At 34.5% G+C, this 12,669-nt stretch overlaps 1 protein-coding gene across 5 annotated transcripts in view; it reads right to left on the reverse strand.

The window, feature by feature from the left end:
• The window catches only part of SLC41A2 (solute carrier family 41 member 2), a 61,955-nt gene that overhangs the window by 17,964 nt on the left and 31,322 nt on the right, over positions 1-12,669 (reverse strand). Inside the window, exons 10-11 of one of the 5 annotated variants that reach the window (XR_009114374.1) lie at positions 11,637-11,785; positions 727-1,894 (exon numbers count right to left, since the gene is read on the reverse strand). Coding sequence is in view for 4 of the 5 variants with exons in the window: in XM_058022729.1 (XP_057878712.1) it covers positions 1,709-1,894; positions 11,637-11,785 (335 nt within the window). In the remaining variant the exon portion in view is untranslated. The other 4 variants (XM_058022732.1, XM_058022729.1, XM_058022730.1 and 1 more) reach the window with 4 other exon arrangements.

Consider the following 12,669-nt stretch of genomic DNA (forward strand, 5'->3'; position numbering starts at 1 on the left):
AAATGTCAGTTGAGTTGATTCAGATGGCAGTTTTAACAAATACAAAAATTTGCATCTATGGCTGTATCAAAAATAATTAACCATTGTTTGAAAAAATTGAGTTTCTTCTATTCCATTTTAAACATTTTAATAATATTTCCTGCAGTGCTACATACAAGAAACTATTTTAAATAACATTAATACAAATTAAAAAAAAGTCAGAGAACCTGAAGTTAGAAAGAGTTCATCTTTCTCTCACATAATAAAAGACATAATACATATGATTCATTCAAACAACTATATTATAATAACAGTAAGAAAATGCTTAAATAAAGATATTTAAATGAGGGAGCTAAAATTCAGGCATCTAAAGCCATCTGTAGGCACTGAATAGCTGGTTTAATTTTCAAGATTGCAAATACTTTGAACTTCCAAAGAGTTGAAGGTGACCAACACATATAGAAGTCCCATTAGCATTTATCCATGTAATCTACTCATCTGAGTAGATCCATCAAATTAAAAAGCATTTGTATACATAAAGCAGATGACTAATGTTTACAAGATTAAACTATATGCTGATATATGGATTCAGTTGTCTTATTTAAATCTCAAAATTTAAAACTTTCAATCACAACAGTTAAAATACAATTTGTTTATTTCATTATGCATTTTGGATGTGTGCAGTAGTCTTCTAAAACTTATGCTGTGAGTAACTCCCAGTAGATTTTAAAATAGAGTAATTAGTACCTTTTTTCCAATATGGCAACCAGAGTCCTCATGATCAATGTATTATTTGAAATATTCAGGTCTAAAAATAAGAGAAATCATTGAGAAGCCATAAATTTCCTTATTGACCGTATTATTTGCACGGCTTGAAAGCAGAGATTTCTACTCAGAAATTGATGACATAGGTCTGGAATTTGACGTGTAACTTCCTAAGGGCCTATAAAAGAAACTTCATCTTTTATACTGCAAGTTTAAGCAGGGATCAGTATATACAGTTAAATAAACACCTCTAAATACTTCATTAAAATCAGGATACTGGCCATCACAACACCATTAATATCAGTTAGTTAAACATCTTTTCAGTTGCTAAATGAACATACACTTTTCAACACAAGGAGTTTTAACCATTCACCCATTAATAGTGACCAGATCAGTGTCACATTATTATTTGCCTTTTCTATTTTTGTTCTAATAAATCCCAACAGGAAAATAATTAGGTTGCTCATTTTAGCACAAAGAAAACAGGCTGAGTCCTGCAGAGACTTTCCAAGTGTCTAATTTCATAAACGCTGATAGTCATATTCTTCTACAGAAAATAAAGCCTGTGACAAAATGTGTGGACAATAACAGTCATTATTGGTGTCAAGTCTACAATGGTCAAAGAGCTGCAACACTGAAATTGCAAGGTAAGAACATATCATCAACTCTTTAGGCAACTTAAAACTTGATGAAGGATTCATCTGCTCTTTATTGTGTCTACTCAGATATCTTCAGCTACCTCCAATCCACCTTGGTTTCAGAAAAAAGCTCTCATGTACTCCATACAAGTAGTAGTTCCATCCAAGTTTTTAAAAGCAAACCAAACTATAATAATTAAGGCTGTTTTATGTCTGTGTCAACTGGATTTACTTAGACCAAAAGGAACAAAGACTTTGAGGACCCTCAAGTGGAGTGAGCAGTCTTGTCAATATTCCAGGAAAAGTCACTGCATCCATTGGAATAATTAGTCACCAACATCACCATCTCTGTCACCTATGAGCCACAGAAAATGAAAACCTATAGCTAATAAGGCAGTTCCAAGCAGATCTCCCAGTGCAGTAAGATAAGGGATAGAAAAACTATCGGGGTCTTTTCCTTTTTTCCAGAAGTGGTGCACCATCCAGTCAGCAATCCACAACAAAGTAAACACCTACACAACATCAAACAAATAAAATCTGTATTATTATCCTGTAAGTTACATCAAAAGGAAGTCAATAGCCATCATTATTGTCTCCATACTAGACCAAAGTGTTGCATACCATTGCTTTTCAAAAATACAAATAATTAATATGAATTAATTCTAGATAATTAAAGTGCTGCACAGCCAGGGAGAAGGAGTCTTAGACAACTCCTCTCAATCACAGGCATTGCTGGAAGGAACATACAGAACTACTGAAAGCATTTTTTACCCAGACTATGCTTGAGGACTTCTGAAAATGGCAGGAAAAGCCAAAAAAGTTCCACCAAACACACAACTGCATTTCTCTTATAACACATCAGTCTGTAGAGAGAGAAAATAAGTAGGGCTTTGAGATAATTCAGAACCAAATCATGTTGCCCCACATGAACACATGCAACCCAGGCATAATTCCTGTTTGGACAGGTCTAGTACTGAAATCAGATGTGATGTAAAGAATAACAGGTCAAATTAACAACAGTTTCACCTGGGTTGTGTGAACTGCAAAAAATGGCCTAGAATCTACTTTTATGGCTGAAAAACTACCTTCAGCCCTTCTGCAATAAGGCACACCTGCAATGAAATTGTCACTCCAGGCTGAATTTTTCCCAAAGTAAAAGATTTAATTCCCATCTGTGAATGTCTGAACATTTGAGGGGCTTGATCTTCATATGAAAGATATGCATAATGATTAACCCAATTTTAGAAAAGAATCCTTTTAATGTTGCACAGCTGTATGATAGGGGATTCTGGTTCAGTGGAATCATGTGGCGCGGAATGGCACAAGATGAATGGAGAAAGGGCCACTGAGTTTCATTTCTTCTTGTAGCCTCTAAGGAGATGCTTAAGTTGAAATAAATTCTGTATTTTAGGTATTTTTAGTTAATCAGATCTTTAAGAAGGGTAAACTTAAGACATGTACTACCATAATTAATTTTTCAAAACTCTAGTATCTACATTTAAAATAATGTAGGTATCAAAAGTAGTAAAAAGTATGACAATATTTTATTTACTAAATAATCCATTATCAGCATCAAAAGCATGCTTATAAATACATACACTCATATAGCTGAAAGACACTTCTCCACCATAAGTACAGCAAAATGAATATCATACAAATAATTGTGTTGAAAAAGTTTCTCAATTAATCCTTGCTTTGCAAAACTGTATGTTAAAATACAAGCCTGAATTTATAATTAAAAAAAAAAAAAAAAAGGGAGAAAGGAAGAGTATTTGCTTAATGAAAAATGCATGGCTTATTTATATAAACGTATCTTTTGAAAAGGGAACTGTGTAGTCTAAGCTAATTATGCAAGTCCTAGGTGCGCTGACTGGAATCCAAACAAATATATTTAAAACAGATGTTTTCTTTGGAAGACGATCAGATTCCTTGAGTCAGCTCCTTCTTCTTACAGAGGCAAAAAGAGGCCTGTTTATAAAAGATCCTGCACATTCCCATCTCCTGCAGGATGCTCAGAGGACGCTGCAGCGCCCCACATCCACAATGATTACACATGTTCCATTGGAAGATGGGAGCACCCATTCCAAGAAAAATATACACTGCCTTTATATAACACAACCAATTAGACATAACACATACACTCCATTTCAGATGACAGTATTCACTTTTGACTCTTAAAAATCACAACATGAAAACCTTTCAGTTGGCTATGTTTTCCATCCTGAAATTAGACTACAGTGTTAAGGGGGCAGTTTGGAAACTCAGCTTTTGTGAACCTTCCCAAATAATTTTTTTTGCTGTATTAATGTACAGGTGCACAACAAATAATGCAAATTATAACAAGTCTGCATTTTGTAAGTCATAAGAAAAATTTATAGCAGATTATATTAACTGGTGCTTGTAACAGTATGTGATGGCAATCAGGACTTTGTGCCCACAGATTAAGTTATGAGACTGCAGTTCCAGCCTTCACTTATTTTGGTGAAGGAATGATGCGATCATTCATCGTGCATTTGCATGGCTAGAAAACTCACATACATTTAAGAATTATTTGGCTCAGTCTTTGGAAATGGTTACTTATTTGTTCACATTAGTATTTAATGCAAGATGGAATCGATGTGACTAAGACTTCAAGAAGATTTTGCTTCTTATCACTGTCAAGACAAGGCAATCGAAGTCATCAATCAAATGATTATTTTGGGGAAATAATAAAATAAAGGAAAAAAAGAAAATAAGCACCCTACTATGAGTTTGCTGAATTTTTGAAAGAGTTTTGAATTCAAAGTGATAAGTGACTCATAAAGATCTGACAGATTTTAAAAAAGTTGTAAAAGAGACATTGCAAGATGACACTTCACATTTTGTGAGATTTTTTATTTATCAGTGACAGATACTTCTGTCAGTAAATTGATGCAGATGGCACAGCAGTACAAACACTGCATTTCTGCCCTGCAGCCATGCTATGAAGAAGAAAGCCTTACTTCTCCCAATGGTAAACCAGCTGGTTTTGAGGGGAAAAAAACAAGGGATGAACATCACAGAAAAGCCTAATAATACAGTACAAAAATTTGATGTTTAGAATGAAATGCTGTAGAAAATTAGTAGGAAAACTTGTAAATAAATGCAGCACTGTTCAAGATATGAGCTGAAATTATTTAGCATAGAAATTATTTAATATAGAGTTTTCTGCAAAAAGGGAGATTAGTAGTAGTAAAATTATGAAAAAAAGCTCTAGGAATTCTTCCATTCTGAAGGATGAAATAACTGCAGGCTTTAAGAAAGGGAAAAAATAACCAAATATCTATCTATATAAAAAGATCTGGCTAAGAAAAGAAAAGACACTCAATAGTCATTGATCAAGAAAAAAAAGGGTCCAGAGACAGGATTGCAAAAATACTGGTAAAATTTCAGATGTTTTAAAAGGAAAATGATGCTATATTATTATTGTTATTACAGGGGGAAAAATCACAATCAAAAGAGAGGAAAATGAAACTAAAGGCATGATCAGACTTAGACTGCATTTCTAAAAATCACCCTTCAGTCTCACTGTCAAAAAAAGTCCTCAGAAGAAGCAGAATACAGAAATTTGAGTAGGAGGGAGGGGAAAATCTTGAAAAATCCTAATGATGAAGAATCTAAAAATAAGGAATATAAGTACTCACATTATTTGGTACAACAAAGGATGGAAATAGAGAGTAATTCTTGATACTGAACTTTCTGACTCAAATCATGAATTTCAGATTGGAAGTGAAATAACATGAATACTTAAATATGAGTGAGCTTTACTATTTTTAAAGTTCAAATCTTATGACTGCAAGACTAGAAATGGGAACATAACACACTACAAAGCAGTTTTTTTTCCTTTGTTATTGTATACTAAATTTACTTTCATTCTTTCAAGGTCTTTAGATATAAATAACACGGAAAGTTAGGTGAAGAAAAGTTATTTTTGATCTTTTGCATGTAGTACATCTGTATTTTCTCATGAAAATAATTTCTTATGATTCCTAAAATGGGAAAAGACCAAAATTCTATTATTTAAAATAAAAATACATAACTCCTTCCAAACATTCTTAATACTGCCTAGGCTTCCTATAGCCTTATTAATAAGTTGCAGGATGCTACCATATTTTTATTGTTTCTTTCATCTGTAATGTCAATTTGTCATGTGGACATGTCAAATTGGATGCATGTGGATGCATGTCAAATTCACAGTGATAAAAGTGTAATATTCAAATGAAGAATATTTGTAAAACAGTATAGCATTGTTCAATTTTATTATTTACTGTGATAAGTGAATTGCAACACCAAGCTGGAAAATTAAACTGTTAAACTTCCTGTTGCTATTACTGATGATTCCACCTTAAATTTTTTCCATCTGAAAATGCATTACAAAATAGTCGCGTTCTATTACCTTAGACAGGAAACACAGATGTAAATAAACTGAGATAATCTTTTTCAAATGTGTTTTAAGTCTCCTTTACTTTCAAAATTATACTGAATCAAAATTTACCCATAACTTCACTATGAAAAGATCCGGCAATTACTGGCTAAGAACTTACAAATCTATGAAATTCAAATGTAAGTTTATTTATTTGTTATTTTAATTATGACTAAAAAATCCCATTTAAGAATCTCTAAAGACTACAGTGTTCTGACTGTCGTTCTCACCAGAGTTATGATTTAGGTCTTCCAGTGGCTTTGACCGTTCATGAAGTTCATTTTCAAATTATGCATGACATGTCTCCAATTTTAAATGGCTTTTGATGAAGTAGTAACTGTAAAGTGCTTGTAGTAGACCTACACTGAACTCTCTGAGTTTCCATTTCTACAGCCAGAAATTTGTTGTCAGTGAACTCTCAGACTAGGAACAACACACATTTTTCAAAATACATTTTTCTGTATGATTTTCTCTGGTAGAGTATCTGGCATGTGTCATGTCCAGAGGGGACAAGTCACTGTTTCCTCCAAACATGCAGAGATTTCCTTTAATGCCTGGCTGCAAAGAAACCACTGAACAGCAAGCTTTTTCTTGTTACTGTTGTTTCTGTTGTAAGGGGCATCAGCTCCTCTAAGGTATCCAAGTACCCAGACAGCACAGCTCACACTGATGTCACCCTAAGACCTCTTTGAAGTAAAAAAAAGAAACCGCTTTAACTGAAGTTGTTTCTGAGTCAATTTCATTATATTGACCCAATTTTGTGGGAAGGAACTTTTTTTTTTTGGATTTCATATTTCATATAAGCTTTTTATATTGTCCTCTTGATTTCTTTGTAGCTTTGCCAGACACCCTGGTTTCACCAAAACAGTCCTAATTTCAGGCTGTTTCTCAGCTATCCGCCAGCATGTGTAACCCAGACCAGTAAGTGCTCTGGTATGCTCATACACAAGCACTTTGAGCCCAGCCTTCTGGAGGCAAAAATGACAAATTCCTGCTATGACTCGGTAGGAGCTGGGCTTCTACCCCAGACAGCAACATGGCTGGAAAGGAAGGAGCTGTTGTACCCATGGTCAGACCCCAATGAGTCTAGCAAGTCTGCTTGTCATGCTGCAAGGAGAAAGCACTGAACATACAGAACTGTCCAGATTTGGGCTTGGCTTTCCATATTTCCTTGAAATATAGTCTCTTTAGCAGTTATATGCTTCATCTTTTGGAAGTAACCTCTCCTGTTAGAAAAAGCAATATTTGAAATGCATCAATATTTTGTCTATAAACACAACCTTCCTTTTTTCTCTGTAATGTACAGTATATCCCACAAGCTATGTTTCCACATTAAAGAGGCCCATACCATCATTAGAATCCTCACATTGGTGAGAAATCCTAGACATTTTTTGTGTAAGCAGGAAATCGTTATAAGCACTGCTGAATTCTTGGTTTTCTATTGCCCCAAACAGCCCTGAAGCACTGCAAAAGTGACTTCACAGCTGTGCACATCCGACCTTTCACTGGGTAAGAAGAATTTTGGAATTACTTATTTTCTTGGTAATAGCTCTGGGAATCTCCTATTGTTTGTTTATTCCCTGAGACTTTAACATAACTGTGTGTTCAGATTTGGTCAGTAGGTGTGAAAATTCCTGACAGGGCATTTTACTGGCTCAGTGAGAACACACAGAATAGAGGCTTCCTTTGAGCGCCCTGAGCCATGCACCAGGACTGACAGCTTGGCAATTCCAGTGCTGCTCTCCTTCTGCTGCAGCCTGACAAGACAGGGGATGAAACTCTACTTGATGCACAGCCTCATACAGAAAAAAAATACTTGTGCCTTTGTGAGGAATAAGAGGAGGACTGTTTCACAGTTAACAGAACCTTCATCGGTCAAATGCCATATTATAACTGCATGCAGTGTGCTGGTGCATGTTTGTGGCTTGCTCTTGTAAGACTTTCAAGGAAAGAATTTTCTTCTTGAACACTCACCAAATCCAACGGCACTTTATAATATTATACTGGCTTTGATTAGGCACATTGGCTTGCCCTGATACTGTACAGTGCATTGTGTGAAGCACCCTGCATGCTTACAGGGTATACAATCCCCATAGTGCCTTTCATTGCATTTTCCTCTGGTGCTGGCATTCATAAACACAGAAAAGTCTCTTCACTACGGAGCTAAACCTTTTAGACTTCAGCCTAAAAGTTTTACCTGAATGCAGATTAATATAAATAATTGTGCAGTTTTTCCCCCTTTATGGAAAAATAATTGTGAAATCCCAGCCCCTCTCAAGTTAAAGTGAGTACAGCCTTGGATGTCAAGACAATCAATTTATAAATTTAATTGAAGAACATTTCAAGAATCTATATTTATTTAAAGATTAGAAACAGCTGTATTATTAAGGATAGGAAAACGAAAATGAAATTAAATAAAATGTTTTCTGGTTTTTATTAAGTTTGGAAACCCAGAACAGTTTCATTCACAGAGAATCAAAAAGAATGCAAATCATAGCTCTGACTACTCATATTACTTAAAATATCTTAATGTAATGATTTTTAGAAAAAAACTGCTTATTCAGGGAAACTGCACTTTGTTTTATTACACAGCATATTTTCAACCAATAAAAAGTGAATTATACTATTGATAATACATCATGCATGTTAATTATTTAGTTCCCATAAATAGCTTATTTAAATGAAATGCTGTGGAGAAAATATCTAAGAATACCTCAGAACAGGCAGGGAGATGAGATGAAAGAAGCTGGTGGTGAAAAAAACAATCAAAGATGAATTTCATCAGATTTGGATGAAAATTAAACTATCTGACTGGAACTTCAGTGATGCTGCATAGAGCTTTCAATGCAAATAAATTCCATTTTTATCACTTTGGGATGGATAGTGTAGTTTACAGGCAATTTGAAAAAGTCTTGTTAAAATGTAAAATAGAATTCATATACATGTTACAGTTTTACTGTAGAAATAATGTAGGATTGCATAAACTGATAGAGACAGAGAAAAATATAAAAGGAATAATCAATATCTTTGCATTAACATTTTCTTGATTTTTTTCCCATTTACTCCAACATTCCATTTAGAGTTCTACATTTGCCATTTCTCTAAGCCTTTCCTCTCCATTTTAAATAAACAGAGATGGACTGTCAGAAATAATAAACAGAATCAAAGTCAATTAACAATCTATTGCAGTCCACTGTGAAATATGTCATTAAATAATTTAACACCTTACAATAGTCACTTGAATTTTAAAGACAGAAAACTAATTTAATTGCTGTTGTTATTTTTTAATTTAGCATTATTTTTTAACATAGTGAGGAAAAACCTACATAGGTGGTATATTGCCATAATAATTTTTAGCAACACTTTCTGGCCCCCAGCTCAATACAAGTAAGGGATGGCAAAGGTCAAAACAGTGATATCAATACTGTATTCTGCTAAATTATCATCTACCACCTCAAACACAAAATATCCAGCTTGTAAGCAGGATTTTAATTTTTGACATCCATTTTCATGTATCTTCCACGCAAAGTGAAAATAAATCTAAGTGCAATATATTATAAAAAAGAGAATGCAAATCTTTCACTGCTCAAAAGACTGTTAATGCATTTAGTTTGTTGTTAATTGAAATAATAATACTTAGCTGTGAGGCTTTTCAGTTTTACAGAGGAACTGGTAAAGCTCTCACTGAGAGGGCAAAAATATAAAAGAATTCAGGAAAAATAAGATCAGTAGCTGTTAGGTTATGCCAAAATAAATGGCAGATTGAAAACTGGTTTTTGCTGTTTGCAGGCACATATATGTTGTCACTGAAAAAGGGAAGAGGAATGAGTACAAATATTTAAGTGCTTTCCTTGAGACAGGAGAAACTTAAAAGCATGAAACTGCAGTATGGAAATACTTCGGATCAACAGGTAAATAAACTGTGATGAAGATTTAAGGGTTAAAGCAAGCATCATCTCTCTGAAAACTAAATCTGCTAGAGATATGTAACACTACAATAATCACTACTAGAGAAATGCCAGAATAATCCAAATGGGGAAAGGAATCTATTAAATATTTCCAGGTCTTTAAAACCAAAGGGTTTCAAATTGTAAATATGTCAAGACCCATGAGAAGTTATAGTTTGCAATACTGGTACTCAGTTTCCAAGTAAATACATCTCAAATTGCCTTTTATGACTAAAGACAGAAGATAGAGAGGAAAAAATAATCCATAAAAGAGAGCAGGGGAAAAAAAGAGAAAAGCTCTATGTCTGCTTTCTTGGTGAAAAATCAAGAAAATCAGGTGTGGCCTGATGTACTGCAATAGACATACATGACTAAAATCTGAATACTCCAATCAGATCCTGAATTAATGAAAATTCAACTTTACACCTGTATACATGCTGCTGCTGGGTTTAAATTACTATGTCATTTGAGAGTTCTGCCATAATGCCTCAGGTTTTCAGGTGAAAACGTGAGATTTCTGCATTTGTCAAGTCTTGCTGCTGAAGAAATTGTCCCTAAACATGCTGTGATTGCAGTTCTGTGAGCAGGAGAACTGGATTTATGAATTCAGGTTGATTCCCACAGGAAATCTTGGAAGTTTAATACTGACGGGAATCACTCTGCAATCTTCCATTACCAGGGGCTGTTGCCCCAACCCAGACAGAACAGACAGAGTAAAGGAATAGCATCATTTCCTCAGGAAAACACATTATAAAGCAAGTGATAAGGCTGGAAACTAGGAACATTATATAAGAAGGAAATGAAAACTAATTTATGTCTTTTAGTATGACACTCTCACTTGCAAAGGTTGAAACATTATCAGTCATGTTCTACCAGAAAGGTATAAAATTCCCATGTAAAACTGTAACAGTTTTTGAAACCTGTCCTTGTTGAGATAGCAGTGTGAAAAGAATGGGACAATTCAGAACATTAAAAATTATCATTTCATTAAGTATTGACCTGCTGATAATGTCATTGTTTGTTTTCTAAAACTTAATTGGTCACATTTTTTTAAGTAGCACATACATTTAAATTATGGATATTGCAATTACATTTCTACTGTGTAACACAGTCACTTTTTGGTTTTAAGGTGTAATGAAACATAATAGTTAATTCAGGCAAGTTATACCTAAAAATTAGGTGTGACTTTAATAAAATATTTTATTCTGTATTAGTGATTTCTCAAAATGAAATCATTTCACTTTAAGACATTGCTATTTCAAAAGGCATCTTTCAAGAACTGCCCTTGCTGGGTATGAACAGACCATTAGGTAAAACAGCCAAATAAGGTAATGAAGTTTGACAATTAATGCAAGTACAATTTCTTGTACGATGTTTGCTTTCATATTAATTTAAACTAATAAATATTAAGAACACACCAAGGAAGCTGTAATATTTTCATCTACTGGACTATGTTAACTAAAACAGTAATGTGAACCACTTTAGATTTTTTTAACAGTTTTCCTCGACTTTCATTATTCATAAATGCTACCTTTCTTTCTTTCCATTTCCCTTCCCTTCTTTCCATTTCCCCTCTAGTTGATTACAATGATGGGGGTTTAGATGCAATGGTTCCAAAAGCAGGTGAAAAATACATGACAAGGAGATAATGCAGTCAAGTATGTTCTGCAAAGCACTCACAACAACAGTACACCTGTGTAAACTGTATATTTGTGCAGATAATCAGCTAATCCAGAACTGTGCTGAAAGTCTCTATTAAACCACACCTTCTTGTACCCTTCATAAGATTTCAGATACCAGAAAAAAAATTATTTTCTTCAAGAACTTGTTTTTATACAAGCATTTGCCAGTTGTACTTATTCTTACCTGTAGCAGAGCAGCCAACAAATAGACTGCTATAAAGATGGGGGTTAAGGAAGTATGTCCGCTTTTCATTAAGTGGATAGTGTACAAGAAAATCAAGTGTCCAGGAATCACCAAGAGAAGTAGAACTTGGGCTGATTTGTTATTTACTCCTACAATAAAAAGAATAAAAATAAAAAAATACAACATTTGGTTAAGTTCTTCAATTCCTATATTAGATTTTTATTCATTTCAGTATAAAAACTCCCATTTTTGGAATTCCACAGCATTGGCTGCTGTGAAACAGGAGGCAGTATTTTCCACTAAAAGACTCCTTGAGGAATTTCACTGTCTTCCAGAAAAGGTAAGCAGAGCCCTTCTGGAAAAGGGTGCAAACTCCCTTCATTCTGTGCTCATGTAATACCATCTACATTTTTGGACTTCCTAAAGTCTTACTAGTAAAGAGGATCTTTTGGACTCCATATTCAAGACATCCTCAAAAATACCTTATATTTCTAGAAAGTAATCCCACATTTACCACTTTCACATCTGTTTCAATTCATTTAATAAATATGGAAGTGTAATACACGGTGGTGACACATCACATTTCACAACAGTTACTACATCATTAGGAAAGTGGGAAATACAGGGGAGGAATAACCTGTGAATAAATAATCTAGAGAAAAAATGGCAAACTGGAAATGGAAAGCAGGGATTTGGCTTAGTAATTATGTCCGTTTGGCCCTAACAGGAAATTGGTTTGAAGTTCTGAAGGCAGACAAAACTTGGGAGCAGGTAGAGAAGCTAAGGAAAGCTGAAGGCTGAAACCTTTCTGAGTGTTTATCCCGGTGTCCTGCCTCATCAGCCTATTCCGGGGCTTCATGCTTCTCTGTGCTCCTCTCTGCTAATCCATCCCTCCGGGAGTTTTTTGTGATTCTCACAGGCAAAAACAGCCGCAGGTAAATGAAACTGCCAAGCCTCACCCAGCCTTTGAATTGCACACAGCAAGTTCAGTTCATTGCCATTTCTCACTAGTGATACAGTTTGGCACACAGGG

Source organism: Melospiza georgiana, chromosome 4, assembly GCF_028018845.1.
Source record: "Melospiza georgiana isolate bMelGeo1 chromosome 4, bMelGeo1.pri, whole genome shotgun sequence".
NCBI lineage: Eukaryota > Metazoa > Chordata > Aves > Passeriformes > Passerellidae > Melospiza > Melospiza georgiana.